Genomic DNA, 27,365 nt, shown 5'->3' on the forward strand with positions numbered 1-27,365 from the left:
GAGGCTGTGGGGTCTCCTCCTTGGAGAGCTCCAAAAGCCGCCTGGCCATGGGCCTGGGCACCCTGCTCGGGGTGGCCCTGCTGGGGCAGGGGCTGGGCCCGAGGGACCCCGAGGTGCTGCCAGCCTCACCGGGCTGCGATTCTGTGAAAAGCTATTTTCCAAGGCACTGGGCATAAACAAGGGCACGGGGCAGCTGGCCCCACACAACTGCAGGAACCTTTAGGGCACGGGGAGTGGAAAGACTCGGTGAAAGCACCTGCACTGCCACATCCACAAGGGAAGCCTTAACCTGGATCGGGACCAGCAACAAGCCAGGCTACCCGGAGGTTACTTTGTGTAGGGCACCAGAGGAAACCCCCATTTACTGCGCAGGGTGGGTTTTTCCAAGATTTTTGCCCAGCCAGCGATGGAGAAGCAACAGAACAGCTGCAGCAAACGAGGAGAGATGGATACTCTTTTTTTTTTTTTGGTCCAGTTCCCTATCACAGTGTAAGTAATCTCTGCTCTCATCACCAAGAATGTTTGCAATGACTGCAGAACAGAAACCCGATTTTCTCCGTTGGATCCCTCTCTCCCGTCTTCGGCTAACGTCTATATTAAGCTTTCGGTTCCTGGCCTGGGTTTTCAGCTTCTGTGTTTTTTTAAATTGATCCTCCCTGTACTACATACAAGCCTTCCACGTAATGAAGTAAACAGCACCACAATGCATTCCTCAACACTAGCTGAACCCGCTAAATAGCTGCTTGTAGTTGGAGGCCGAAGCAGCTGGGTGTTGGATTACAAACGAAAAACAAATGCCAAGGCATGGCCGTAATATGTGCAATACATTGATGACCTACTGCACCGAGCTCCCCGCGCTTAAATAACTCCTCTCAAAGCAGGCTGCCCATTCAAAATGTTTTACAGCTAAGGGAAGAGAGCGCAGTTCATGCTCGCGAGGCACGCTTTAAAAATTCAAGGCACCATTTTTGCGTGATTTTTGCACAAACAAAAATTTCACTGTCCAAAGGGGGGGGGGGGCAGGGGGAAAATTCATGCTGCTGGACGGCATTTCACGCTCGTGAATCGCTTCCAAAGGGCAGTGGCCCTCCCCACCGGATCCAGGCTCAATGCAGTCGGGGGGAGGATTTGTGAGGCTGTCCACAGCCACTTGAGCCCCCCCCAGAGCCTCCTTTTCCAAGCCTGCCTGCCTGGAGAAGAGCAGCGCTTTTTGGAGTATGCAGAGTACACAACTACGGCCAAACAGCACGCACAGCATTTTCAGGCACTGTATCAGCATAGCACAATCTGGAGTGCACCTAGTAAAACTAGCCACGTAGCTCCCCGAGTGCTTTTAGGTTTCAGGCGAGGTATGCAGGGTCTCTGACCTCGTGCGCAGCAGGAAGAAATGGGTGTTTTCCCTCAAGCTACGACCGGAGTTAAGTTAAAGCAGCTAACAAGTAAAATCTCCCCGAAAATTCTATTTTTTTCCAATAAGGTAACAACTGCACGATAGTTATGCCTCTCTAAAACTGTAGCAGGGAAGCTCTCATCCACAGTTAAGTGAGGTCCTGGGAGGTCACCTAACCGTGTTCCCGTGAACAACTCTTACATCTCATCTCCAGTAAAATTCCTAGCAGGAGGGGAGGACGTGGTAGCTCATTTCACTGCAACAACACGCCTACTCAGCCGCGGAGCCGCAGCTCCCACTTGCCTTGTCTTCCCCCAAAATCAGAGTGTGGCCTAGTTTAAAGCTGACGTCTAAAGCCGCACATTGCGGGACCACAAGCAACATTTCAAAAATTCATTTTGGTGCTGCAAAGTTAGCTGTAGGAGCTTGCACTGCACAACGGCAACTCTGCAAGGAGAAATGAATGGCCAACACTCTGAAGGATCCCCATGGGAAGAGAGACCCAGGGGCTGGCACCCACCTGCTCTGCTGCCTGCACATGGGGAGGTCTTTGCAGAGGAGACGTGCCTCCACTCAGGCAGAAGGATGTAGTGGCCTGAACTCTAGGAATGACAAATCAGCCTCATGATAAAGCTTAAACCCTACTTGTAATAAGTACAAGTAAGTGTAAGACTGCCTCTGGCTCTGAAGAACTGCTCACTTCGGAAGAGGGGGATCCTCATAATACTTCACTCGACCTTGATTTCTCTTTGCTTTTTGTTTGTTTGGTTTTGTTTTAAATGCTGAGTTCAGTGCAGAACAGGAATATCTCACTCTGCAAAGACTAACTAACTCAAGTTGTCCCAAGACAGTCAAAACTTCTTGGGCATATTAGCACTGAGTGGGACACAACCATCAACATCTCATCAGCTCTGCTAACATCACGGTCACTTGGTTGCAGAAAGTTGCAGACACCTGAATACATCTCAGGCAGGACACATGACTGCAGACAAAAAGCCAGTGCAGCAAGAAAACAAAAACAACATTTCACCTTATTAAAAAGTTTATGGATTAAGAGGTGACTCAAACAGGAAAGCAGGCCGTTTAAGAAGGGGGTCACAAAGGACACATGCTTTATAAATCAGAGTAGTGCAGGCTGAGGAAGTTGGCTCTTCGTGTTTTGTTTTGTGATAATATTCCTCTCCAAAAAGAGGGGAGATGCTGCTGGCAGAGTTTTTGACTACACATCCAAAAGAAAAACAAGTCAGAAGCCACTGGCTGCTCTGCACTTGGTCCTGACCCGTGCTGTTGGTTAGGCAGGGAAGGCTCCGAACAGCTCATCATCACCTGTGCATAAACCATAGGCTTAAATCTAAGAGTGCCTAGGATATGCTCTTATGAATGCAGAAGCTGGATAGGGCCCAAGAATATTAGACTGAGACAGACCTGGAGAAACCTCTAGAGGAAGCAGAGACATTTGCAAGTGCCAGCCTAGATTAAGATCAGTGCAAGTGTACCTGTCCCCGATGGAGCTCTCCTGCTCCCCATTCCATCCTCTTCTGATTTATCTCATTCATTGAGAATTTGTCCCTTACTCCCTTCTCCTGCCAGGACAACTGTTGAGCACAGTAGAGTCAGCTCACAAAGAGGTGAGGACAACAAGGAAAAGTCCAAAATCACAAGAGATGTTCACTCCACTTTCTGACCCCTCACATGTGCTGTTGTGGAATAAGGGAAGGAAAAAAAACTCACTACAGCAAAACGCTGTTTCTTTCTTGGGGTCTGTTATGTATGAAACCCTGGCTAGTTTTGCCAGCAGCTGGACCACAATCTGCATGATATTTCCAGAAGTGCTTCAAGGACGATCTACTCAACGGAGCTAGAGCAGTTCACTCGTTTTGTAACAGCAGCTGGAGAGGTTTGCAGCACTGCTGCTTTTAAGAAGAGGAAAAGTCTGGATGACTTTTAGGAATGCAAACACACACACAAGAAAAAAAAAATAGAAGCAAGTTTGGTTCAGCTGTGATTTCAAATTAGAGGGCACTCTAAAACTTGGCTCCTGTGAGGATAACAGCAGCTTTTCTGCACAGGGATTTTAACCCAACTTCTAGGAAGGAAAATCCTGAAGAGCACTGAAAGCCACACCAACAGCACTGCAGGAAATGATGGACCTGGGGAGCCACCCATCAAAGATCCCCAGATGTCCTTCGCCTTCCCACTGCCACAACCATGTCCCACCAACGCATCTCCTCCTGGCCCATCCTGGCGTCTGCTCCCGTGGTGGCCAGGCTGGACCTTGCCTTGGACAGCGTCACCTGTCCCACAGCCTGGCTGGTGGCCCGCAGACCAGGCGGAGCCACTGTTGGGATTACAGTAGGTTTTAAAAAGCACCCAGCGGGTTATCTTGGAAAGGAGCATTGGGCCAAGGAGAATCAGGAATGTTGGATGAGATGCAACTGCAGGAGTGCATGCGGGCACGGAGCCGCATGGCCAAGTGCCTGGCTCGCTGGCTGTCCTGGCAGCGTCCTCCTCCTTACGTCCTGGTGGGAGAGGGCCGTTTCTTCTGGCTCTCCCCATGCTTTGGTCACTTCCAGAAGAGAGCACGGTAAGAAACGTGCTGTTTCCCCAAGCAGGACATGGAAGGGCAAGGGGAGCAGCCGCCTCACCATCCAGCTTCTAGAGGCTGGAGGGAGGGGATAAGTGGAACAAGATGCTGCTTTTCCTCCTGGAGACATCAAAAGTGACAAAAATTCAACCTTCCAGCAACTCTTTGTCCCAACGACAGGCTTTGAATCACCTTAACCAATGTCTCTGCAGCCTCTGCACCTGTCCTGCCAGTCCAAGTCCCAGGAGATGCAGCAAGGGCAGGGCACGCAGCAGCTCCAGTGCTGAGGCTCGGATTTGTCCTGTGCTGACAGCATGCCCAAAACCCTACAGCCATGGAAATCTGTATGTCAGGCTGGAGAAACCTCTTCCTGGCGCAGGGTCAACAGAAGCAGACGTAGGTGGACATGGAAGAGAAGTCTTTACTGTAGAATAAAAATACCCTTGCCTTATAAAGCTGTCATTCACCCTCAAGATTAATATGTCACGAGGGTCTGTAGCAACTCAGAACTAGCCATTTCCATGCAGAACCACCTCTTCTCAAATAAGCAAAATGTCAGGTAGCATCAGGTCAGCCTCAAATGGGATTTCTCTTTCCCTGCTTTGACTGCTAGCCACTTACCCGGCTTACCTTGAAGGGCACGCGATACAGAGCAACTGAGGTGAGGCCTGACAGGACAAAGGTTGCTTGGCTGCCTTCAGAGGCGGCAGGTTTGCACACACGCACCCTGACCTTTGTGTTTTGTGGAAAAGATGATTTTTTTGCTTGGAAAATCAGTCTTGTGTCAGGCACCATGTCGGGGAGAGGAGCTTGCAGGGTGCTCAGGCAGGCAAGAAGCTGCTGCTGGGTTTTGGAGCGACATCCCATCACAGAGGCCTTCCCCACCTGGTTTTTGTCTTTTCCTGGCTGACTTGAGGGCAGGACTTCCAAAGTTTGCACTTCCAATGACAAATGAGGGGAATTAGCTCATCAGTAACTTTCAGAAAGTCTCTCTCTTGCCCTAAAACCTGGTCTTAGTTAGGGTCAGCGTCAGCCCTGCTTACAGGCCTGGCTGGATGCCACCACAGCTCATGACAGGAGTGGGCCTCATGTCTTTACAGCTGCAGGTGGAAATATTAAGAACAACTTAGGTAGCTACGTTTCATACAAAGGTACCAGCCTGAGACTTTTAAACACCTTCCAAGCTATTTTTTCCCTGTGTTTTTCTAACCCAGGGATTCCCAAGTGGTGCTCAGGGACCCACCAGGCTGTCAGTGCCCCACAGTCAGTGCAGGTTTTCAACTGCACGTCTCACCATAAATAGGAATTTCTTCATGAAAAATTCAAAGGGGGCATCAGTGTTGAGAAAGCTCAGGAGCATTTATCCATTACACTACAACCGCATCTGAATTCTTTCCAGCTTTGGCCTCGCTGCACTGAATCCATCCTTCGCAGAGCTTGTACGCTAAAATCTGCCAGGACTTCTGTGTAAATGGGTCCCCAGGTGCTCAGCAAAGGGCCATACATGCCACCAGCCTTCCAACCCAAACGCCACATTTTTAACAGGAATTTAACAGAGGGACACACAAACACACCAGAGATGCAGCTATCCAAAGCTTTAAATCGTGTGATACCAAGATCCGGAGACAGAAGAGGTGCAGAAACAAAAAAGCAAGGGAAGTGCTGAAAGGAAACATCAGCGAGCCTCCTTGTCTCTCTTCCTGCAAATCTTCCGACTACCCCACTCTTTCCTCTCCAAATCTACTAATGTTTGGCATTCCTAAAGGTCCCCTTCCTCTCCTCCCCTGGGAACCAGGCCCTCCACAGCTCCAAAAACAGGATAATTAAACAAAACAAAACAACGAGCTTTGCATGCTATTAAACTCCAGTATTATTGTAAACATACACTTTCTGCCACTTGGCCAGCTTTGGCAACAGAAAGGAATTGATCCTTCCTCCTCTCAGTTTCATATCTGGTAGAGAAATACCAAAAAGTCAGGGAAAAAAGTACTTCCAGGCTTTTTTTTTTTTTTTGAAGTACCACTAAAAATAAAAACAAACACATTACTTTCACGAAACTGACCACAACACTTTGAGCCCTTGAGGCCTCAATAAATATTTTTATGATGAAACTGGCAAGAAAAGATAATACTTGAGACATTTATAGGGCTTTTTTTCCCCTCTTTGTAAACATACCACGAAAGTTGAAGCGGAAAAGACAGAATGATTATTTCCCTAATTCTCCAAAGTTAGAACAGAAGAGACAAAAAGAGATGCCTTAACATTTTATTAAGAGGCGACTTCGTTGGGAGACCTCTCTCAGGAGCTCCCATTAACTCATTCTTGCAGCTTCTTTGAAGCAACATCAGCAATAGTAATTTAATTTACAGTCCAGATAAAAGGCATTTCCAAAGATGTGACAGTAAGGAGAGCAGGCTTGTAGGGCATTGCCAGCTGAATTCAGCGCAGTTACCTGCTGCCTGCTTGTGATTTAACTCCTGACAGCTCATCCTCCACAAAACCCCAAACCACTGCAGAGCATCACATCCCAGATGCCACTGGGGAAAAAGGGGGAGCAACAAATGTGAATGTCCATATACGTGAGTATGCCCTGCAACGTCTTTAAACTGCAGATGAAATGCATTGGATCAAAGCAGGCAATGCCCAGATTTTGCAAAATCTGTATTTTGTATCAGATTTTTGTAATTTGCACATCAAGGTGGCTGGGGGAGCTACCCTGGGCTGCAGATGCTCCATCCCCGCAGGTTTGGTTTGACCCCTCTCCAGGGCCCTTTGAACGGGAGGAGCAGCAAAAGAAATATGCATAAAGAATTGCAAGCATCCACCCCAAACAGCCACTTGGGAGAAAGATAAATAAAAAGCCTTTATCAGCCATGGGGCTTAAGGACTCCTGACTAATAGCAGGCCGTTTGTCACTCAGGCTCCAAAGAGCGGGCTTGGACAGGGCCTTCCCCTCCACAGAGACAGGACAGGGAGAGCTTCCTCCGTTTCCACTTGGGATCCTCCAGCTGTGAGGAGCAACAAACGTGTGTGATGGCAAGGGAGCAGAGTTCATTGCAAAAGCAGAGAGACTGACATGACCATCGCTGCAGGACAACTTCACTCTTGTGAGGGAGAAGCTGTGAGAAGGCCCCATCCACAGCGTCCATCACCTCCTCTATCAGGCAGGAGGACGTGTCTGCTGCCAAAGGTCCTGGAGGGGTGGTGTTTACAGCTGTCACCTCCACTGAACTACCAGGACTGACTTCAGGCTACCCTTCCCTGCAAACAGGAGATAAACATCTGTGGAGATATGTAATCTGTAAAGGAGCCTGGCTTTCCCGGCCCAGCCGCCGCTGACAAGCTCGGCAGCGCTGCCCGTAAAAACACCCTGACACATTCCCTGCACACACACAAATAAAAAAACTACCAGGCTCACCTGCTTTTGTTCTGACAAGTGAGAAAACGTTTACTGAAGTCGGAACAGACAATTTCTTCTGAAGAGAGAGAAAGGTGAAGAGAGCGCACCCAAAAAGAAGCAAGAAAAGCCGACAAGTTGCATGAGAAATGTTAAAAGAAAAAGGTTAGTAAAAGTGAAAAACACAGCCCAAGCCCCTGTATTACTTGCTACTGGTCACATGTCCCATTAGGAGAAAACTCCTGTAAATGCCCCAGCAGCAGCACACAAACCTGGATGGACGCAGGGACAAGGAGGAGGTGACCAACATGAGGTATAAACAAGCCTCATGTCCTATAACAGGTGCCTGATCCTACAGCCTCCAGGATCTGAAGACCTAAGAACCCCACCCGGCAACTGAACAGAGTAAATCTCCCCTAATTGAGGCTATTTTTCTGCAGAACACAGGGATGATATCTGGGGAAAATTTCAGTGACTATGAAGAGCTCAGGGACATCATCCATATTCCTTCATGGAGACCATGCCCTTCATGGAAAGCCCCAAAAGGACCAGAGCTGCTCACATGAACCCATCCTTCAAGCGGTACCTTAACCTGCAACACTGAAAGAGCTGCTAGCAGCTGGGTTACACCCCAAAAAAGACAAGAACCTCTTTGTTTGAAGAAATCATGCAAGGACAAACTTCACGCATTGCCATGCCCAGCTGACAGCAGCCAACCTGTCTCTGCAGATGTGGCAGCATCAGCTCCTGCCTTTTCTTCCTTTGCACGGTTTCTCACTACCCTGTGAAGAGCTGCATTTTTGTCTGCTACAAACCCATCTCTCGGAGACATTTACAGGAGATGTAAAATGTTACCTTCCATTTAAAGAAAAATACTTTCCAGCCCTCAAGCAACAGGAAAAGAAATATGAAAAGCACAAGAACGCCACCAGCACGCATTCTCACAGCTGAAGCCCCAGATAGCAAATAAAAACAAGCCAGTTATATTGGTGGTTGTTTGCTTTCAATTCCCAATATCTAAAGCCAAGTCTGCAGGTTTTACTGAGAGGGAGGGAGAGAACAGGACAACGAACTCATCATTTTTAACACTGACAATAATCTGCTGCTCAGACCTGTTCGTCCGGCACGGCAGCAGGATGGGAAGGAGCAGTAGTATTTCACGCTCCCAGACCCACAGTCTACATCCATAATCAGCTTTCCAGCACCACCACACGCTTCAGGAGAAGACCCAAGCAGATTTATAGGAGGCTGCTTCTGGATTACAAGTCCCCAAGGAAATTTTCCTCCCAACACCCACAAGTCAGAGGTTGATTTATACCCAACATATAATAGACTCTATTCCTCGGAGACAACTCCTTGTCTTCAACCTCACTACCATTGCTGCAATTGGAGGTTCAGTTTGTTTTAACAGTTGTAGAGTTTATAAATACTGAAAGCAGCACTCAATTTAGGCTGGAGACAGTTAAACTAGCCTACACCAACAGGACGCCAAGTGGTAAAGAACAGTAATGAGATGATGACACATTCATAACCTAAAGCTTTCATTAAAAACTTGCAGCCCAAGAAAGCTCTCCTGTTCTGAGCCGAAATGTTCGCTTCCCGTAATTGCTCAAAGAGCAAATTTTTGCACAAACCCGCGAAACCTGGAGAGAGCTCCTGAAGAGCACATGGATCTGTTTGACAGAAACTGGGGAAGCACCAGCTGGAACGGTTGTAAATGAGGTGGGGTGCAAAATATTTCAGACGCCACCAAATCTTTGGCGTGCATCCACACAGCAAGGAGCCACTGACAGTGGTACCAGCATGAAGTCGGGAGCCCTCGGAAAGCCAATTCAGGAAAAATCAGGATTCCTGAAGAGGAGTTGCTGGATGCCACAAGTCCCTAGACAGAGCTTTCTTCATCCATAAGCACATCACAGTCACTTCTCCAGATTTTGGTGGGTTTAATTATTTTTTAAAGGTAAAATATGTAACACTGGGGTATGAACTAGATAATATTTCAGGTGCCTTCTAATCCAAACCGTTCTGCAACTCTATGAAACTCTGAACAAAGCCATGGCACACCCACCGACCAACTACAAAACCAGGAGCTTGACACAGAACCTGAGCTTGAGGTGAAGATACCTACGTGGTAAATTATTACAATGATAACAACCTTAGGTATTTACCTCCCAGCATTTTCCCTGGCCTAACGTATGATGGGAACATTGAGATGATCTAGAGGTTCAAAGCCCTGCCTTTGGGGGTCAGACCACAGACTTCAACTCACCCAAACACCACCAAGGGTGCAGGCACTGCTCCCATAGAGCACGTCCCTGCTTTGGTCCCATCTGTGCGGGTGACAGCAGTGTGTTCACACCCCACTGGTGTGGTACACCCAGAACATTATCTTCAGGATGTCTGAAAGCTAAGCTGGCACTTCCATCGCAGAAGACAGCCCTTTACAGAGATGATCCGATTGTGCTGTTGCTGCTTCTGCAAGTGTTTCTGACACCAGTGAATGTCTCAAGGACACAGGCACTTCCAGAACATCACAAACCCAAATACAGGGGGGAGAGAGGCACCAAGATTTAGTCTCCAAAACCCTGCGAATGAAGCTCTGCCAAAGCACGAGTTTAACTTTTATAGCTGTGCAAAATCAGATCAAACTGTCCAGTAAGTGAGAAAGATCCATTTATCTATCCAACTAGAAAAATATCTGCTGGTTAAAGAAACAGCAGCCAAACAAAGAGATTTTAAGCTCTGGCTATGTTTTACAATGCAGAAGTCAGAGCCTCAAAACTATGTCCCTGGGAGTGCCAACATGTGGCACGAATGAAAACAAGACCCAGAATACAAAAAGGGGGCAACAAAAAAGGGGCAAAAGCACACAACCTCCTTTCCCCCACAGTTCTGCCCTATGACCACATGCCACTGAAACAGAGTTTTGTTTGGGTTTGTTCTTTTTTTTTTTTCCTAAAAAAATAAACCCTTTGGCTTGGGCTTAAGGAAAGGCAAAATTAACCACTTTTACAATTAAGTTTGGTTTCATAAAGTTTTGTGTATTTGTTTTTTCAAACAGCACACACCAAAAGGAACAGCTGTTCCTTCCAGAAGGGCCACCCCCTAGATCTTCTCAATACAAGAGGAAGAGAAGAGGAGGTCAAACACCTTGGCTCTCAAAACCATGGCCACAGATGGGAACCACCTCCATAAAGAACATCCCAAAAGGCAAAAAAAAAAAAAAAAAAAAAGGCAACCAACCCCATCTTCAGACCCTTCCCCTTTGCAGGATTCTCGGAGAAGAAGAACGGAAAGTCATAACGCAAATTCGCATAGAGAAATACATCTAAGAAAGCAAAGCACAAAGATTGATTAGAGTGTTCCGCTGCTTTAATAAAGAGCCTAATGATGTCCAAATTATAGCAAAGCTCAATTGTGTAACCAAGGAGCCAAGATTTCATCCTTGATAAGGACATGGATTTCTGTCTCGCAGGAGAAGCCTGCAGTTCACTAACAAAGATGACCTTTTATATTATACCCTTCAAGGCCACAATTAGCTGGAGAAATACTGTACTAGCTTGGCAACATGAGTTTTTGTACACCGTGCTAATTTTTAGCAGAATCTTGCCAAGACCATTACCATCTCCTAACAAGAAAAAAAAAAAAACTACAAATACAAAACCCACTGCTCTCCAGACCCAAATTACTTTCCACAATTCAATGCAATTTTAATTAAGATGATTAAATTACAGCAAAAATGATTAAGATGATATCCCACAGCAAACCACTAAAGGTATAACACCTTAATCCAGAAGAAGCTGGCATGCACATATCCATGATAAAGCATTCATGGAAAGCTAGAATTTTACACATGAACCAATTTTACATCACTCAAACAATACCTTGGGAGATATTTGTCACAAGTTAAAAAACAGTGACATCCATCAACAGAGCACAGTTTTTCTTAGACTACACAGAAAGAAATCTACACAGAAAAATTGAAAAGGCTACAATTACTTTGACAATGTTTCTACAGCTCAAAGGAATTTGGGGGTTGAAATAAATGGTTTCCTTCTCCTTCCCAGGGCTCCCAAAATCAATTTTATATATAATTCTTTTCGTTTTTAAACAGAAGTCAGATCAGAAATACATGTGAAATCAGGTCAGCGCAATCATCGTGTACATGGTACATTTCCACTATTGCCTATTAACTACGAGGGTTAAATGAATGAGGAAAACCTCAGATCCATATTTCACCAGTGGAAATTATTAATAAAAACATAGAGCCGCTCAGCTGCTAACCCCACAACCCAGCCGGGCCTCTTCTCCTTCAGGGCGGGGTAAGTGGCACCGAAGTGGTGAGCAGGGCTCAATGCACACAGCGATGCACCCCATTGAGACTTCACATCCACAAATCCTTTAGGGCTTACCCACACTATCTGTTAGCCCTCAGAGTGGGTAGCAATGTGGGAGAAGAAAAAGTCCCTAAAAAGTGGAGGGGGAAGAAAAAATCTGCACGTGACACTAAGCAGCCAGACTAGGATGCCACGAATAACCCTGCAGGGCTACCCAACGGCACAAGAGCTCAGGACACAAAAAAGCTGAAGTGTTCTTTAAGGACAAGTGCATTAGTGACACTTGGATCTTTTTATTTATTTATTTATTTTTTAAAGATAACTCTGGCTGCTCAGTTAAGTGCTGGCTTCCTCCCAGTAGTAACTAGCTAGAGCCAGCCCAGGTGAGAGGTTAACTTTGTATTTTTCTTTAATAGACGAAGATAAGTCTAAATGGAGAAAGATAAAATTCCAGCGTAATCCTCCGCCACGGCTGCTATGAAATAACTCTTTTGTTTAATTATTATGAGCTGGATGGGCAAACACTGGATCCCGATGGACAGAGAGCAGCTGTTACTATAACAGAAAGACATTCATCTTCCCTTCCCGGGACCCTGAAACTCGACCAACAATGCCTGTAAAACGACTCTCGCCTCCCTCCGAGTTTTCAACCGCCTTTCATATCCAGGCCTATTTTTAGCCGACTTTATCTCGTCGCACTGCGCTTCAAAGTTTTGCACGTTGGCTCTTTCGAAATCATTTCCATGCACAAAAAGTGTTGGTCGGGCAATAACTGGCCCCGGTTCTCCCGCAGGAACGGCGCGTCCCTCGGTCGGGTTTCTTCTTTCATCAGCCACTCACCGGGAAGGAGCCTGCAGACACAGGCACACGGCGAGGTACGCTCGCATATGACTTTTCTAGCAGGGTAGGAGCAATCTCATATACCTCTGGGGCTTCCCGTTGCCTTTGAAGGGCTTCTTGTAGCTGTTATTTACAGAATAAGTAGTCAATCCGTACAGGATTGCGTGGGAAAGGAAATTCTATCATCAATCGAAAGAGGTTTCCCGTGTTTGCTTTTAGCAGCACTAACTCCGTCCCATTAGACAACAGCAGAAGCTATCTACGGAAAATTATCTATAGCCATAAAAATTATCTATGAAAGACTTCCCCGATTAGTTCAGGTACAACATAAATGTTAAAATGCCCCCCCAGGAAGGGGTGCACAGGGACAAACTCCCTGCTGATGCCAGCGGGCACAGGGCCAGGCGGATGACGCTACGGTTGGAGGGAAGCGTTTATTTTTATTGCAGGTTTTTTTGCGCCTACCACCTTCCACACAGAGGAAGGAGGAGCTTTGTGCCCCCCAGTTTTGGCCACGAGGGGAACTGAGCTGCCCAGCAACAGCAAGCGTGCCCATCAGAAATGCTCCATCAGGTACCCATGTGAAGAAGCCTGGCAATCAAGAGCACGCTCCGAGACACTAAAAGGTGATTAAATCTACAGGGAAATTTCATGTTATGGCGAAGCCTGCCAAGCCTGCCCCCTGCTTCATGCTTGCACTTTAAAAAGATGCACCAGGAGCTCAAGAAAGGGACTATGGTTTATCGCAAGGCAATAAAACAACAGTGAGCAGATGAAAACGGTCACCTCCGTGAGCTAATGTTTTGCTAAAGAAAAAAAAAAAAAAATTGTCTTTGGACTATGTAGAAGGAAGCACAGAGGAGGAGGCTGCACGGCAGGGTGCACAGAGTGACAACATCCCCACCCGAGGGCACCCATGCATGTGCACAGCGGTTTGGCCGGAGATGCTCTGGTCCTGTAGTATCCCACCAAACCTACCCACTGCCAGACCCCAACAAGGCAGCACCAAGTATCAGACACAGCATCTGCCCTTCTCCTCCTGGCTGTGCTAAGCTTGACATGAACAGGAATCTCACAGCAGGACATTCCTTAAGGTCTTTATCTCAGCACCGGTGCCTGCTGGCACCACCTCAAGCTCGCTCTGTAGCATCTCACTGCCAAGCGGGTGAGCGCTGGCAGCGCGACCACAGTAAGTATTTTGGAAAATGTGTTGTCCCAGGCACAAGGCTGGGCCTTAGCAGAGGTTTTCCTACCAAAATAAACTGCCTGGTGAGTTGTGAGCGCATGTGAAACCGATGTCGAGTTCAAACTGGAGTGCACCAGAGCGCTGCCCAATAGCTGCTGGGCTGTAACTGGATACTCCCACCACGAAAACCCAAGGAGAGCTGAACTTCTCAGCCTGCACATCTATAGGAGAATTAGCATTCTGAAGCGATTAGTTACTCTCGGGAACTAAAGCAGGAATACAAAAGCCGGCTGTGTTTCGGTTGTCACATTGGGGAAAGAACCAAGACACCCACGAGCCGCGTGCGCCCGGGTTGTGCTGCCATCTGGGTAGTCCCAAGTGAGCCGGCCAGGACAAAGTTCCCCACAAGGTTACCTCACTGAGCAGCCACGGAGTCACCCTGCTGGCTGCTGAGCCTTCTGCGAGCACACGTGGTAGCATCCCGGTCTCAAACAAGCAGCAAATGCCCAGCGCTCGAGCACAGGGGAGGGCAGCTCACAGCTCTCCTGACACCGGTACCAGTCTCCTTAACAGCTTCACTAAAGGAGTGCTCAGCTTTCTGCCTCGACGTCAACTCTGCGAAGCTTGAACACCCTCGTTTCCATTAAAAAAAAAAAAAAAAAAATAGTATTGATGGCAAATAGAGCCCCAGGAGAGCGGTGGAGTTTGCAGGGCTCAGCTGAACTGCAAACAGCACCAGTCCGCGGGAGCGAGCTGGAGACTGCAAAACACGAGCAGAGCACTAAAAGGACTTAAAAAGCCTGAAATGCCCTCGTTTTATGAAACACTTTTTTAAGAAGTCGCAAAAAGGAGACAGAGCTTGATTGAACACCTCTTCCCTTCCGACGCACGTTCCAATTCCTTCCTCCCCACGAATTCAAACCTGTCTGCAGAGGTAAAATAGGTACATGTAAACTATTCCTAAAAGCCAAATCAAAAAAAAAAAAAGTTTCACACGTTATGTGATGCATTTTAAGCAGACAACATTAGAGGAAAGAAGAGTTAGCTGCCCAGATTGACCATTTGATAAATCAGGCACAAATGGAGCTAACTTTATCCCTCTCATCCACTCAATAGGCTTATAGTCTCACACCTTGGAGCCATAAATTAGGAATAAGCATTGCATTAACACTACAGTCACCGCACATAAAAGTTCAACTTTTGCCACCAGTTAGAAAGCCGGTTATATAATGGGAAAAGCTTTAAATAATAATAATAATAGTAGTAGTAAAAAAGAGAGAAAAAAAAAAGGAAAAAGTCACAACACCTAGGATACTACTGTGCAGTGGCAGCTACTGTGCACTTGTTAAAATGAGAGCCTTTGCTGCTGTGCTGGGGACAATTCGGCACAGGCCTGGGATGTCAGATTGCCCTGACAAGTGCCAGGGACATGCTCTTCCCTCCCAGTGTTGGTTCCTTTCTCTGCTCTTGTAGAGAACTCGACTCTTCCAGCTTTACTGGATTCATGCACTGCCTCTGCTGCTGCGAGCTTCTTCTTCTACTGTTATCAAATGAGGGTGGAAATCAGATGTGAAGAGCAGAGTTCAAAACAAGTCTGTATTCGCAGAAGCATCCACTTGGATGTAAAATTAATACAGCTCAGACTGCAAAGCACCGCATCTTTTCATGAACACACTTTATTCTTCTTTAAATAAAGAGCAGGAGCACATGTATGGACATGGCAGTATGAGATGGCGACAGGAAACAACACATTGATACATCTGGTATCATATGTTAACGTAGCACTCTGTCTTTTTTCCAGCAAATTTAATTCTAGGTGGATGAAAAAGGCTTATGTGGTGGTCAGAGCTTGGGCCATGGGCCCACGAGCAACACGCTCGCCAGCATCCAACTCTCAGCACCTCAGGACAGTCATGGAAAAGGGCAGATCCCCCACTGCAAAACAGCAGTAGGTCTCTGCCTTGTTGGGTGTTAAAACAACAAATACAGGTTGGTAAACGTTTGTTGTGTCCCATAAATTGCATGCTGTAGGAATAGGACACAAATATACGCAGAGAGGGGTCGGACTCCTGTGCTCCCCTCAGCTCCTCCACCTCTGAGGCCCACCACTGCAGGCCGAACCCTGTGGCCTCCTCCCCGAGCCTCCCCCCAGAGCCTCCCCCAGCCCAGAAACCCAACCTGCCCTGAAACAGCACACCACAACAGGCTGGCCACGGCAGAATTATTCATGACAGCGGGTAACTGGTGCCTTCACAAACAAGCTCAGCCCTTCCACCTTGCTCCTTTTCTGTTCAAACTCCCAAACCTCTGCACGCAAACCCGACCCTGCTCACTGCCAGCCCAACCCAAAAGGAGCGGATTTTCTCCAAGAGCAAATTTTTGGCGTGACCTTGGGTGAACCCTTCCCTGTTGCAGCGATTTCTTACCGTGCTTGTCCCCCAGGGCTCTGTGTCTTTGGGGCAGGGACCCCCTCTCCACACGAGCATCGCCTTGTAAAAGAGGAGCCATTTTTTGCCAAAGCACCTAGACATCAGTAACACTTTTTTCTTTTTCTTAAGTACCATGATGGACTGATGCCACATGCAATAACATAATCAGAGCGACAAAACTCGAATACTGGCAAAATAAGAGGCACTTGTGTGCTGGAGGGAAGTATATTATTATTTTACAGTGTACACTGACAATTGCTGCTCTTAACTTTTAGTTTGAATTGAAACCATACTGTACTAAAGAAGGAAGATGACAGAGAGAAAAGAACATGAAATTGGTGGAAAAGACCAACAGTTATATTCAAATCTAAGCATAAAATGTGCTGGGTCTGCAGAACGTAGGCAGAGTGTTTCATCTTTAATTTACTTCTCTGCTCCCTTGACTTCAACGGCTCCAAGAAAACTTACGAGGAAGGTTTAGGAAAGCAGGAAAAAAATAGCGATGTGTTTTTCTTTAAAACACCTGAAAGGAACGAACGACTAATGAGACTCAGAATTATTTCAGAACGAAGGACTAATGAAGAAAGGATATTAGACATCAGTTGATCCTCAATGGTTAATGGAGGGGAAAGGCAGGGGAAGGAAGAACTTATACTGGTGCAGGCTGCAGCCACAAACACCTCTCTTAAACACATCCAATTTCACTGATGTGAAAATCTCCACATGAAGGAACAGGCGAAAAAGAGCTTAAGTGGGAACAGGGCGCAGAATGCCAAGTGCTACACTGAATAATTCAGGTCCAGGCAGCGCTATTGGCCAGGCAAGAAAATCACACCCCCCTGCTAGTTTTAAAATCAAAGGCCAAGGAGGGATAAAAGGGAAAGACAACACCTCTTTAAAGCAGAGATTTCACCCCGCGGTTCCCACTTCCCAACTTCCCACCCAGTTCTGGAGCACCCGGGTGCTGCAGGGACGCTGTGCGCGGCCCTGCGCTGCCGCACTGCTTCCTGCAGCTGTCTTTGAGAAGTGTTTCCTCCCTTCCCACCCCGCTCCACCAGCCCCAAAGCGAGGGGAAGCCCACCCCGAAGCAAATACCAACTCTTTGATACCAACCCTTTGCAAGGGACAAATCGCCCTTCAGCGAAGGAAGCTGCCCAGGGAAAACCCATCAGGGCTTTCACTCGGGTCCTGATCAGGGCTGCACTCAACAGGTCATCAGCTCCCTGCCTCCAGCCTTCCCAAATCGCAGCACGCTCCTCCAGCGCTGGCTGCGGGTGTCCGGCCCCAAGGGGAAGCTGCTCTGCTTCTCCCTGGAGATGGGATTTCCAGCAAACTGCCTCAAGTTGGCCCTGTGCAAGCAGCAGCGGAGGTTATCGGGCGCTTCTGCAACTTTCAGAGCGGGGCTGTGATGTTAAGCTGGAAGTAACGGGCCTGGGTGCAGTGGGCAGGTGGTGCTGGATTTTAACAGGCCCGAAAGGTGCAGTGCTACCAGAACCACATACAGTCCTTGCTCTGTCCTAGCGTGGCTCCAGGTGGTCAATAGTTATCAACAATAGAAAATTTTAGAAATCCTAGAACCAGGCCCTGAAACACGACAGCCAAAACCCTTGTCACTACAACACCCAAAAGCCCAATAACTTTGACTTCTTCCCTTTATTTTACTTAATTATTTTCCAGATGCCCTGCCTTTTCAGGAACAAACACCATGAGCACAGAGCACATAAGGACGCCTTCGCTGGATACCCAGTCTCAAACCACCTCTCCCTCCCACCTCCTCTGCTCTCGATAAACTAGGACAGATGGCCGCTGGTTCCTTTCACACCTGCAGCACTCCTGCAAGGGAACCGACCCCGCAAAAGCGCAGCGGCTCAGTCCCTGGGCTGGTCCACCAGCAGTGGGGCTCCAAAAGCTGCTGCTGCTCCTCCATCCACCCACAGCACTGCATCTTCCCAAGGGCTGGCGAGGCCAGGATACCCCTCGGGGCTGATCTGCAAAGCACCGTGTGAGTGCCAAGAAAGGATGACGGTGGGAGGGAGGGAAGAGAACAAAAGTAAATAAATAAAAAGAAAAAAAAATTAAAAAAAGAAGTGAGGCTGGCCGGCTTCTTTCTTCTCTACCATCTATTCAGTGGCAGCAGGGGAGGTCTACAACTGTTGCGTCACGCCAAGCACAAAAAAACCTGACAAGCGTGTTTTAGCTGATGGAGACCAGACTGGACAGGAGGTTGGTGACAGCCCTAACGCGGAGAGCAAGAGCCCGCTGCTTTAATTGGCTGCCTCTCGCTGTCTCATCAAGCGAGCAGGGGTGTCACAGCCCCGATGGGCTGCTCGGAGACACGAGAAATGGCAGAAATTTTGGTGCGCGGATACTTGGGCTGAGCCGGGCTCACATCAGGCTCTCGCCCTGGTCCAGGGATCCCGAATTTGTGACCCTGCCCGAGCAGCAGAAGCATGTGCTGAAGGAACAGTGCAGGAGATGCTCTGAAATGGGGAGGGGGGAAAGGGAGGGGGACTAAACCCAGGCTGCGCAGGACCCAGTTTATAAATAATGCCACTAAAAATAATGCACCGCACCACTCGCGCCTTTACCATGGCATTTTCTTCTCCACAGAACTGTTACAATGGTTATCTCTGTGGTATAATTATCTGGATTTGATGACAGATTAAAAAAATATATATCTCAAACACCTGTTCAAGAGTTTTGTGTTTTTAAAGGCCATTGCCATTAACCTTGGGCCATACACTTCATTGTGTTTAATTAGCAAGCTAATGAAGCCAGTTTTATTCCCTTTCTCAAGCACAAGAGGATAAATACAAGACAGTGAAAGAGCAGACCAGATCCATTTGCAGCACAGTTCATTGCTGCATGGCATTACTTAAACTTGCACCAAAATAAAAGTAATGTAATGGCTCGGAAAAGCGTGCTAGCAATGCATTCTGCAAGACAAATCCTTTTACACCTTCTGTATTTTCTATAGCTCCTAGATTAAAACATGATTTCTGAACATTTGGGCTGCAGAAAATTTGCAAACAAAGGGCTAAAAATGAACATAATGTTTTCCTCAATGAATCCTCAGTATTCCAAAAATTAAGCATAACAGATTTTTTTTTTTGATTTTTTTTAAAGAATAGCAGCCCGTGCTTGCTTTGTTACAGCCAGCCAAGGTAGCGATGAGAAGCATCAACAATGGAGGTCAAGCGATTTTCGAAAAGCCCACCACTTTCGCCCAGTCCTGACATGTACACACACAAAAGACATACTTCAAGCAAAGCCCAGCGCTCTGAAACCCCAGCAACACGCTGCAACTTTGCGTATTCAGGTTTGGTTTCGCTCCTTTTTTTTTTGACTGAGCAGCTTAAGGAAAAACTGGACAATAAAGATCACGTTGATAAATGCTCATAAATATCACAAGAAATGCAGAAAAGGCTTTAAAAGAGAGGGAGGGATTTACAGAATTGCTAATGCACTGATTGAATGATCCAAGGGGACCCTTCCAAACAAACAGAGTAATATTCATTTTCTGGGGTTTCTTTATCATATTTTCGGGGGTGGGGGGGGGGGCAGAATCAGCGTAGGTATGCCCGATCAGATTATCCTTTTTATAACATGATACATTTAAGAAGCTTTCAGGGTTAATTTTTTTTTTTAAAGCAACTGTGGGTTTGTTTTTTTTTTCCCTCCAAGTTAGATTTCTGCCACTGTACGCACAGCTATAGGAACAGGCTAAAACCAAACCAAAACAAAAAATCAAAAACAAAAACCCACCAAAACAAACAAACAAACCCACCCCAAACAAAAACAATAACAATAACAGAAAAAAAGAAACGACCCGGAAGCCATCTCTTTTATTGAATCACACGAGATAAAAGGATTCCAAGATATATGGAAAGAAAATACATTGACCATAAATCTCCTTTATGCACATAATAGAATTTTCCAGCCAAGAGAGCTGTTGTGCTGATAGCAACGCCGAGCCCTGCGACTGCTGATGGCACCGCACCGCCCGCTGGCTCCCAAATACCTGCCCTCCCAGCCCCGAGACGGAAATCCCAGCCCCTCGCCCCCCCCCTCCCCAACACACGGAAACAAAGCTGCGCACAAGTGTCCCAGCCATCAGATATTAAAAAATAAATAAATAATAATGACAATAAATAAAAAAAAAAAAAACACGCTGGCTTTGCCCATCATCAAATCCATTCATTATTTTTTTTTTGCCTCCCCCCCCCCCCCCACCTTTCCTTTCGCTTTTCCCCTCCCACCCCTCCTCCGGTTTTGGGGTGAGTTTACCAAAAAATGGTAATAATTAAGCGATGGCACCGTTTGTCATGCCAGAGGCAGGCGGTGGCAGCGCATATTTAATGGGCACTCGGAACAAAGGAAGCCCGGCTGCAGGAGAGCCCCGGGGCCGGCCCCGCTGGGGGGGGGGGGGGGGAAGGGGGTAAGGGGGGGGGGTAAAGGATGCGGGGACACCCCCCCAGCCCCCCAAAGCACCTTTTCGCGATGCAATGAGAGCGAGGTGTTGGCGCCGAGGGGATCCCCCCGGCTGCAGCATCCCACCCCCTGCCCCTGGGAGCCCCCAGGAGGAAAGGTGCCCCCCCTCCTCGGGTGGGTGCCCCCCCCCCTTGATGTGTCCCCCACCTTGATGTGCCCCCCCTTTCTGTGTATGGGTGTCCCCCCCCCCTCTCCGGGGGGGGGGGGGGGTGGAGAGTAACAAGTTACTGCCCAGCGCTGTCTCGGGGCAGGGGGTTATTTGGGGGGGGGGGTCACCAAGGGGGGGGGCAAAAGAGCTGGTGTCCGTACACAGCCATAATAAAGAGTGAGGTAATAATAATAATAATAATAGGAGTAATAGAGGAGGGAAAGGAAGCGGGGGGTAAAGGGACTTCAAGTGGAGGGGGGGGACACAAGAGGGGTCCCCCCCTTCCCCAGGGATGCTCTCCGCGGTGCCCCGGCCCTTTCGGTAATTCCCCCCCCCGGCTGCAGCTGAACTTTGGGGTTCAAGCCGGTCCCACAGAATCGGAAGGACCGAAAGCAATCCCAAAGCTGACCACCCCCGTGCAACAAAAGCCTGCTCCCCCGGGGGGGGCGTGCTCCCCCCTAACCCCCCCCCCACACACACACACTCACACCCCTTTTTCCCAACTTTCTCTCAGCTCCCCGCAGCGCGGAGCGGCCCCATTAAATGCTCGCTCCGTGCAAACAGCCGGCTGCCCTAAGGGGGACCCGGGGGGGTCCCATGGGTGCTGGGGGGGCTCTTCTTTGCCCCCCAGGGCTTACACAACCGCAGCCCTACAGGAGCGGGGCGCACACACGGCACTACCTGAGCAGCTCCGGGGCACCCCAAAGGTCTCCTCCCGGTTGCTCCCAACTTCTTACCCCCCCGGACCCCCCCCCCAGCACCTTCCCACCTCCCCCGCCCCAGGACCAAATACCCTTTTCTTTCTTTTTTTTTTTTTTTTTTGTAAAGTTTCCTCGATATCTCGCCGTGTTTACATTGCCATTAATTCCCACAGCCTGCCTGAAAGGGAACAAAAAGCAGCACGGGAAGGCTCGTCCTGTGAGCGGGGGGCAACCAGAAGGAGAGGGGCGAGAAAAAAAGGAAAAAAAAAAAAGGAAAGAAAATAAAATTCGCGGCGGGGGGGGGCTGTTCCCCAATGGGTTGGGGTTTTCCCCCAGTCGGCCGGCCCGGAGGGTGGCTGCAAAGAATTGCACGGCCCATTCAATTCTGCATTTGGAGAGGCGACCGCAAGCCCGAGCGGGAGGTAAACACGCCGAAATGCTCTTACCTGCACAGAAAGTTCCACAAAGCAAGGCGAAAGTCAGCCACGAAGCGATCATAATTCCTTTTCCTTTATTTTTTTTTTCCTCGTGCGCCCCTCTATCCCCAAGGGGAAAAAAATAAAATAATAATAATAAAAAAAAAAAAGAGAGAGAGAGCGAAAGGAGGAGGGAAGCGAGGCTCTGCCCTCTTAAAAAAAAAAAGAGAAAAAAGAAGAGAAAAAAAAATCCCGAAAAATCGGATTTAATTCCTTCGCAGTTGCAAAATGTATCCAGTGGAGAGGAGCAGCCCCGCTCGCAGCGCCCGGCCGCCTCGACCTGCTCCTGCCCGGCCCCGGCGTTTGCTCCGAGCTTTCCAAGAGTTTCTTTCCCTGGGCTTTTGTGCTGGGAGCGCGGCGTGCACCACACACCGACTCCCCCTCCTCCTCCTCCTCCTCCTCCTCCTCCTTCTCCTCCTCCTCCTCCTCCTCCCAACCCAGCCCCTCCGGCTCCCCCAGCAGCCCGAGCTCCCCCGCCCGCTTGCGCGCACCCCGCTGCGCTCCGCGCAATGTGCGCGCCGCCGTGCGCCAGGCGCTCAGAACCCCCCCCCCTCCTCGATTTTTTGGGATTTTTCCCCCCCCACACCTTTGTTTTTTTTTTTTTTGCAAGGCACGCTCGTTCCCAGCGCAGGCAAGAGAAACAGGGGAAGCGGCGGCGAAACTTTGCGAGGTTACGGCCCCTGGAAGCCCGGGAGGGTGCCGAGCTGCAAGGCAAGAGCCCGCGGAAGGGGCGCGCAGCGGGCGCGGGAGTTGCCATGTACATGGAGGGGGGGGCGGGGGGGGCAAAAATAAGATAAAATAAAATAAAAAATAATAAAATAATAAAAAATAAAATTAAAGAATAAAAATTTAAAAATAATAAAAAACAAAGGTAAAAAAATAAAGATTAAAAAAGCAGAAAAAAAAATTAAAGCAGGTCTCGGGGGGAGGTTTAAAAAAAAAAAAAAAAAAACCTGAATCGAGTCCAAAATGGCTTCTAAAAAAAAAAAAAAAAAAAAAAAAAGGAGAAGGCGAAGCGGAGCCAGCGGGGGAAACCCGGATGTTTGATACAAAGAGGCTGGAGGGAGGCGGAGCGGCGCGGGGGCTCCGCGGCCGCTGAGTGGGGAGTGGGGCTGCCCGTCACGGCCGCGCCCCGCACGGGGGTGTAGGGGGGAAAAGGGGGCTCGGGGGGCTGAGGAGTGAAGCTGTGGAGTGGGGCGAGGTGGTAGGAATAAGCTGTGTCCTGCTTGGAATAAAGCCTCGTCGTCCAGGCGTAGGGGTCCTGCTGCTGGTCAGCCTGCCCCGCAGCACCCCCGTGCCCAGAAATGTCCCCAAGGAGGCTGCAGGAGGGATGGGGACGGCAGCTGGGGATGGCAGCGCTGGAGAAGCACCTCGGCAGCCCCATTTTTCAGGCCCTTTCAGGGTTAATAGGGTTTTCTCTATTGCCAGGGCTACAGGAATTGAACTCTGCCTGCAATTTATTTTAATTATAACTAAATAACGCGGCGTTAGGGAGCCTGAAGAAATCTTAGGGGGAAGGAAGAGGAAGGGAAGATGCCAAAGTTCAGCCATGCCCAAGACTTTGTGGCGCAGAGACCCCATCATAGGACAAGGCAGGTCAGCCTGATGACTGTCTGATGGGGAGCAAGGCTGAAAATATTCGTAAAACCATTTGTTTTTCCCTCTGGAGGGAGATAAGAGTAAATATGAATCACTCCTTTGAAAGTTTGAGAACCATTTTGGTCCAAGAAGAAATACCTCAATATTTATTTATTTGTTTATTTACGATGAGAAGCTGGCAGGAAAGTGCGGGAGGTTTTTGTGAGAGCTTGTAACCTCTTTGAAGCTGGAGATTTGTTTTTCTGTCTGTATAACACCTGTGTAACAGGCTCTTAGCTGTGAATGGGATTCTTAGGTGGAGTTGCAATAAACTGATTAATAGTATAGTTCACAGTATGTTTGCTGTACGTACGGAGGAGTACCTCTGCAGGAATGCAGCAGTTGTGACTTCAACACCAGACCCGCAGGGAAAAGTTAGAGGTAGCACACATGGGGCAGGGCAACCTGTAAAGCTACAAAAAAAGGGTCAAGAAACTAATTTAGGTGTTGTGGGGTAAGAAGCAGCAAAGGCAAGCCCATGAAAAGTTGTGATGGGCAGGTGAGGAGGGAGCCAGGTCGTGTCACCTCGCTGCTCAGAGTGCAGGGAAAGCAAGATAGGGATGTGTCTGTGACGGGGCGGTCAGGGATCCATCCCTGGCCGTACAGAAACAGCTCTCACACATTTGAGTTGGTTATTTTTTCTTAATCTGGAGGCACCCAGGGCTCGTTTTGTCACTGAACCCCTGGGGGACAATGTGCTGAGAGGGCCCTGCAGGGTGTGACAGGGGCAGCGGTGCAGGAAGAGGTGGATGGCCTGGCCAGGGCAGGGCCTCGAGGGGAGAGACAAGGAACAGGCCGACATTTCCTATAAGGCTGCTCGTTTCATTCGAGGGGTGCATTCTTAAATGAAACAGCTGAAGTGTGGGGAGACGTGTGGGACAGGAAAATGTGATCTGTTCCACTGTGCTGGTGTCCACATGGATAGCCACAAGATGTTTGGGGCACAGGCGGCCCGGCGTGGCTGAGGCAGCACCTGCTGAAACACTCCCAGGCCAACGCCGCTCCTATTTCTACACCCCATAAAGAAGCCCCTTTCCCAGCACCCGAATTTGTGCTCTACAGGCAAAGAGCTCCACACACAGATATCATCACTTTCGAGGAAACAGGCCCGGTGTTCTTCGGCCGTTGTCCTGAGGCCTCCACACACGTGGCCATTTGTGCCCGGGCACCCTGCCACGGGCACAACGAGGAGCAGAGTCTGAGAACCAGGCCCCGGGGTGATTTTCTCCTCGGTGTAAATGGCACCCCAAATTTTCCTTTGTCCCCCGAGCAGTGCGGCGGCTGGCTATCTTGCTTACATTGTTTCACAGGGAGGTGTTTACTGGACTGAAAAGCTAAAGTGTTTTCTCCTCTTGCAACCTGAACACCCAGGACTGAGCGTTGCTCTGGGGATGGTGTTACAGCCTCAGCCTGATGACACTTGAAAACTTCGCCAGCCTCCAAGAATTTCGGAAATAGCGATGAAGAAAGGTAGCAAGCTGTAAGAGCAGTGCCCTTACAAGCGGTGTTTTCAAGAGCTTTTTCCTGTTTCCAGTTATCATTAGAGCTGTGCAGCTCAGACCGTTTTTAAATAATTACACTTAGCAGTTAAAACACCCTCCTGCGCTAAAATAAATTTTAGCTGATGGTTTTATGCTTCACAGCATCATATGACACTCAATCTTTCTCGCGTGACTGTCAGAACAAGTCAAATTCATGTATTTTGATACCCCGCACGTGATAAAGATACTTGGATCACTTAAGCCTGTATGAAACTGCAGTGCTCACATGTCATTTATCTTAAAATCCTATTGTAGCTCTTGTGAAATGTAATTTCTTCAGCAAATGGAAATTTATACTGACAGAGGTGTTATAAAGCATGGAAAATACTGGGGTAAGGGGACCCAATGTTTCCCTTATCCCTTCCTGTGTTCACTGGCATGGATTTATTTTGCAGCTCATGGTTCATTGCAGGGTGCAGAGCCCTAACGCAGTAGCAGTGACCCCTCTGCAGGCCTGTGAAGCCAAACCTGTGCTCCTTGCAGCAGGTGAGAACCACGTCCTGGGGCCCCAAGACAGCAACCTGGCTTCCCATGCTGGTTTCTAAAGGAGACACTGTTTGTAGGAAAACACCCAGCCTAAAGAAGCTACCAGCACCTCTCAGCCTGTACCTTCCCATTTCAAAATGCATGGGTAAGAGAAAAAAAAAAACTAAATATATATATATATATATTATATATATTAATAACTTTGAGTAAATAAATTGTCACTTTACACGTTGTATTGTAATACAGCTCATTGCAGGAATACCCAACCCACACTACAGAGCGGTTTCTCAATATAACAGTACTCGAAGTTGTCAGTTGTAATTAGGAAGGTTTTAAAAGCACAGGCCAATTAATACGGCAGGGCGGTGTCGCGTGCTTATCAGCACACTGAGGAAAGGTGGTTTTGCTCCAGGTCTTTATCTGTGCTGTGTGGCAATGCAGGAGTTGCGCAGTCGGTGCCTCACCTGCAGGATTTCCCAGGAGGATGCATACCTGCTATCGGCCTGACTCTGCTCCCGGTGGCTTTGCATAACTTTAAAAGGCAGATTTAAACCTTCCTCGGCTTTCGAAGGAGCTGCTGGTGTCACCTCTCCGTAACGCGGCTACAATTAACTTTGCTGGAATTTCTATATTTGAAGCAGCTTTAAATTAGAGCCTGGACCTCCAGACGTTCCTGCATATGGTCTCTGCTGCTGTCTGAACGAGCCCTTGATTTTCGCACTAAAAAAGCCCACCCACGTTGCCAAACTTGCCCTTTGCGGTCTGGCTTCAGTGAGGCCGGTAAAAATAGTGAGTGGTAGGGCAGACAGAGCGGGCCCTAAGCAATACGGCGCTATTTTCAATAGCTTTTCTTAGCTCCAGACTAAAGAGCAAGGCATCAGATGTTGACAGACCGGGGGGAGACATACCAAGAAAAGGGATCTGCTCCCAAGATACCCAAAACCCAGTAGTTTTGCAGGTCACCAGAATTTGAGCTCTTCCCTGTTGTTTTTTATTATATTGAGGTGTAAATTCCAGCAGCCGGCACGTGTCTCCTGGCACACGATGAAGCTTTGTTCCCGTTGGATCCTTAGCGTCGCTTTACTCATCCATGAATTTTGCTAGGGCTTCTGGGGCATAGCTCGTTATTTTTACTGCTGAAAGCAGCAGCATCGCCATGTAATTATTTCCCTTTAAATCCAGGGACACTTGCCCGGACTGTGGGTGGGGAAGTTAATTGCGAGGAGGCTCCAGAGGGCTGCCAGCACTGGGTGCTGGCAGCACTGTTACCGTGTTACCTCCCCAAAAAAGCAGAGTCCCAGCTTTAATCCTTACCTCGAGCCCTGCCAGCTAGCTGGGAACCAACCATACCCATGCTCAAGTTGGAGACTTCTGCACTCAGACAAGGATTATGGACATCATATGACTAATTCTGCAGTGACGGTATATGCTTAATCGGTAAAGGGCTGCATTTTCTATCTGTTTTTAACCTAGGACATAGCATCAAAGTCTGCCTAATACTTGAGGTTCCTTTCAGGTGTTTTCTTCATTGAGATTCACTGTACTTAAGGTTATGTGGTTGCTGGTTTTATCGTATTAGGCTTTTGTCTGTCAGGCTTTTTAGTGATGAGATGACAGCATTCAAATTACCCCAAAACACCGGGCTGTGCTGCTCTCACCATGGGGGAACGTCCCTGCACTGCATGGACTAAAGCTCCTTTTGCAGCAGCTGGCCAGGGCTC

At 48.3% G+C, this 27,365-nt stretch overlaps 1 protein-coding gene across 2 annotated transcripts in view; it reads right to left on the reverse strand.

Moving 5' to 3' along the window:
• Positions 1-22,426, reverse strand: part of ACVR2B (activin A receptor type 2B) — a 90,949-nt gene extending 68,523 nt beyond the window's left edge. The window contains exon 1 of one of the 2 annotated variants that reach the window (XM_035554378.1): positions 21,950-22,426. In XM_035554378.1, coding sequence (XP_035410271.1) covers positions 21,950-22,001 — 52 coding nt within the window. In that variant the 5' untranslated portion in view covers positions 22,002-22,426. The remainder of the gene's footprint in view (positions 1-21,949) is intronic. The other variant, XM_035554377.1, reaches the window with a different exon arrangement.
• Positions 22,427-27,365: the final 4,939 nt, after the last annotated feature.

The sequence above is a fragment of the Cygnus atratus genome, chromosome 2 (assembly GCF_013377495.2).
Source record: "Cygnus atratus isolate AKBS03 ecotype Queensland, Australia chromosome 2, CAtr_DNAZoo_HiC_assembly, whole genome shotgun sequence".
NCBI classification, from domain to species: Eukaryota; Metazoa; Chordata; class Aves; order Anseriformes; family Anatidae; genus Cygnus; species Cygnus atratus.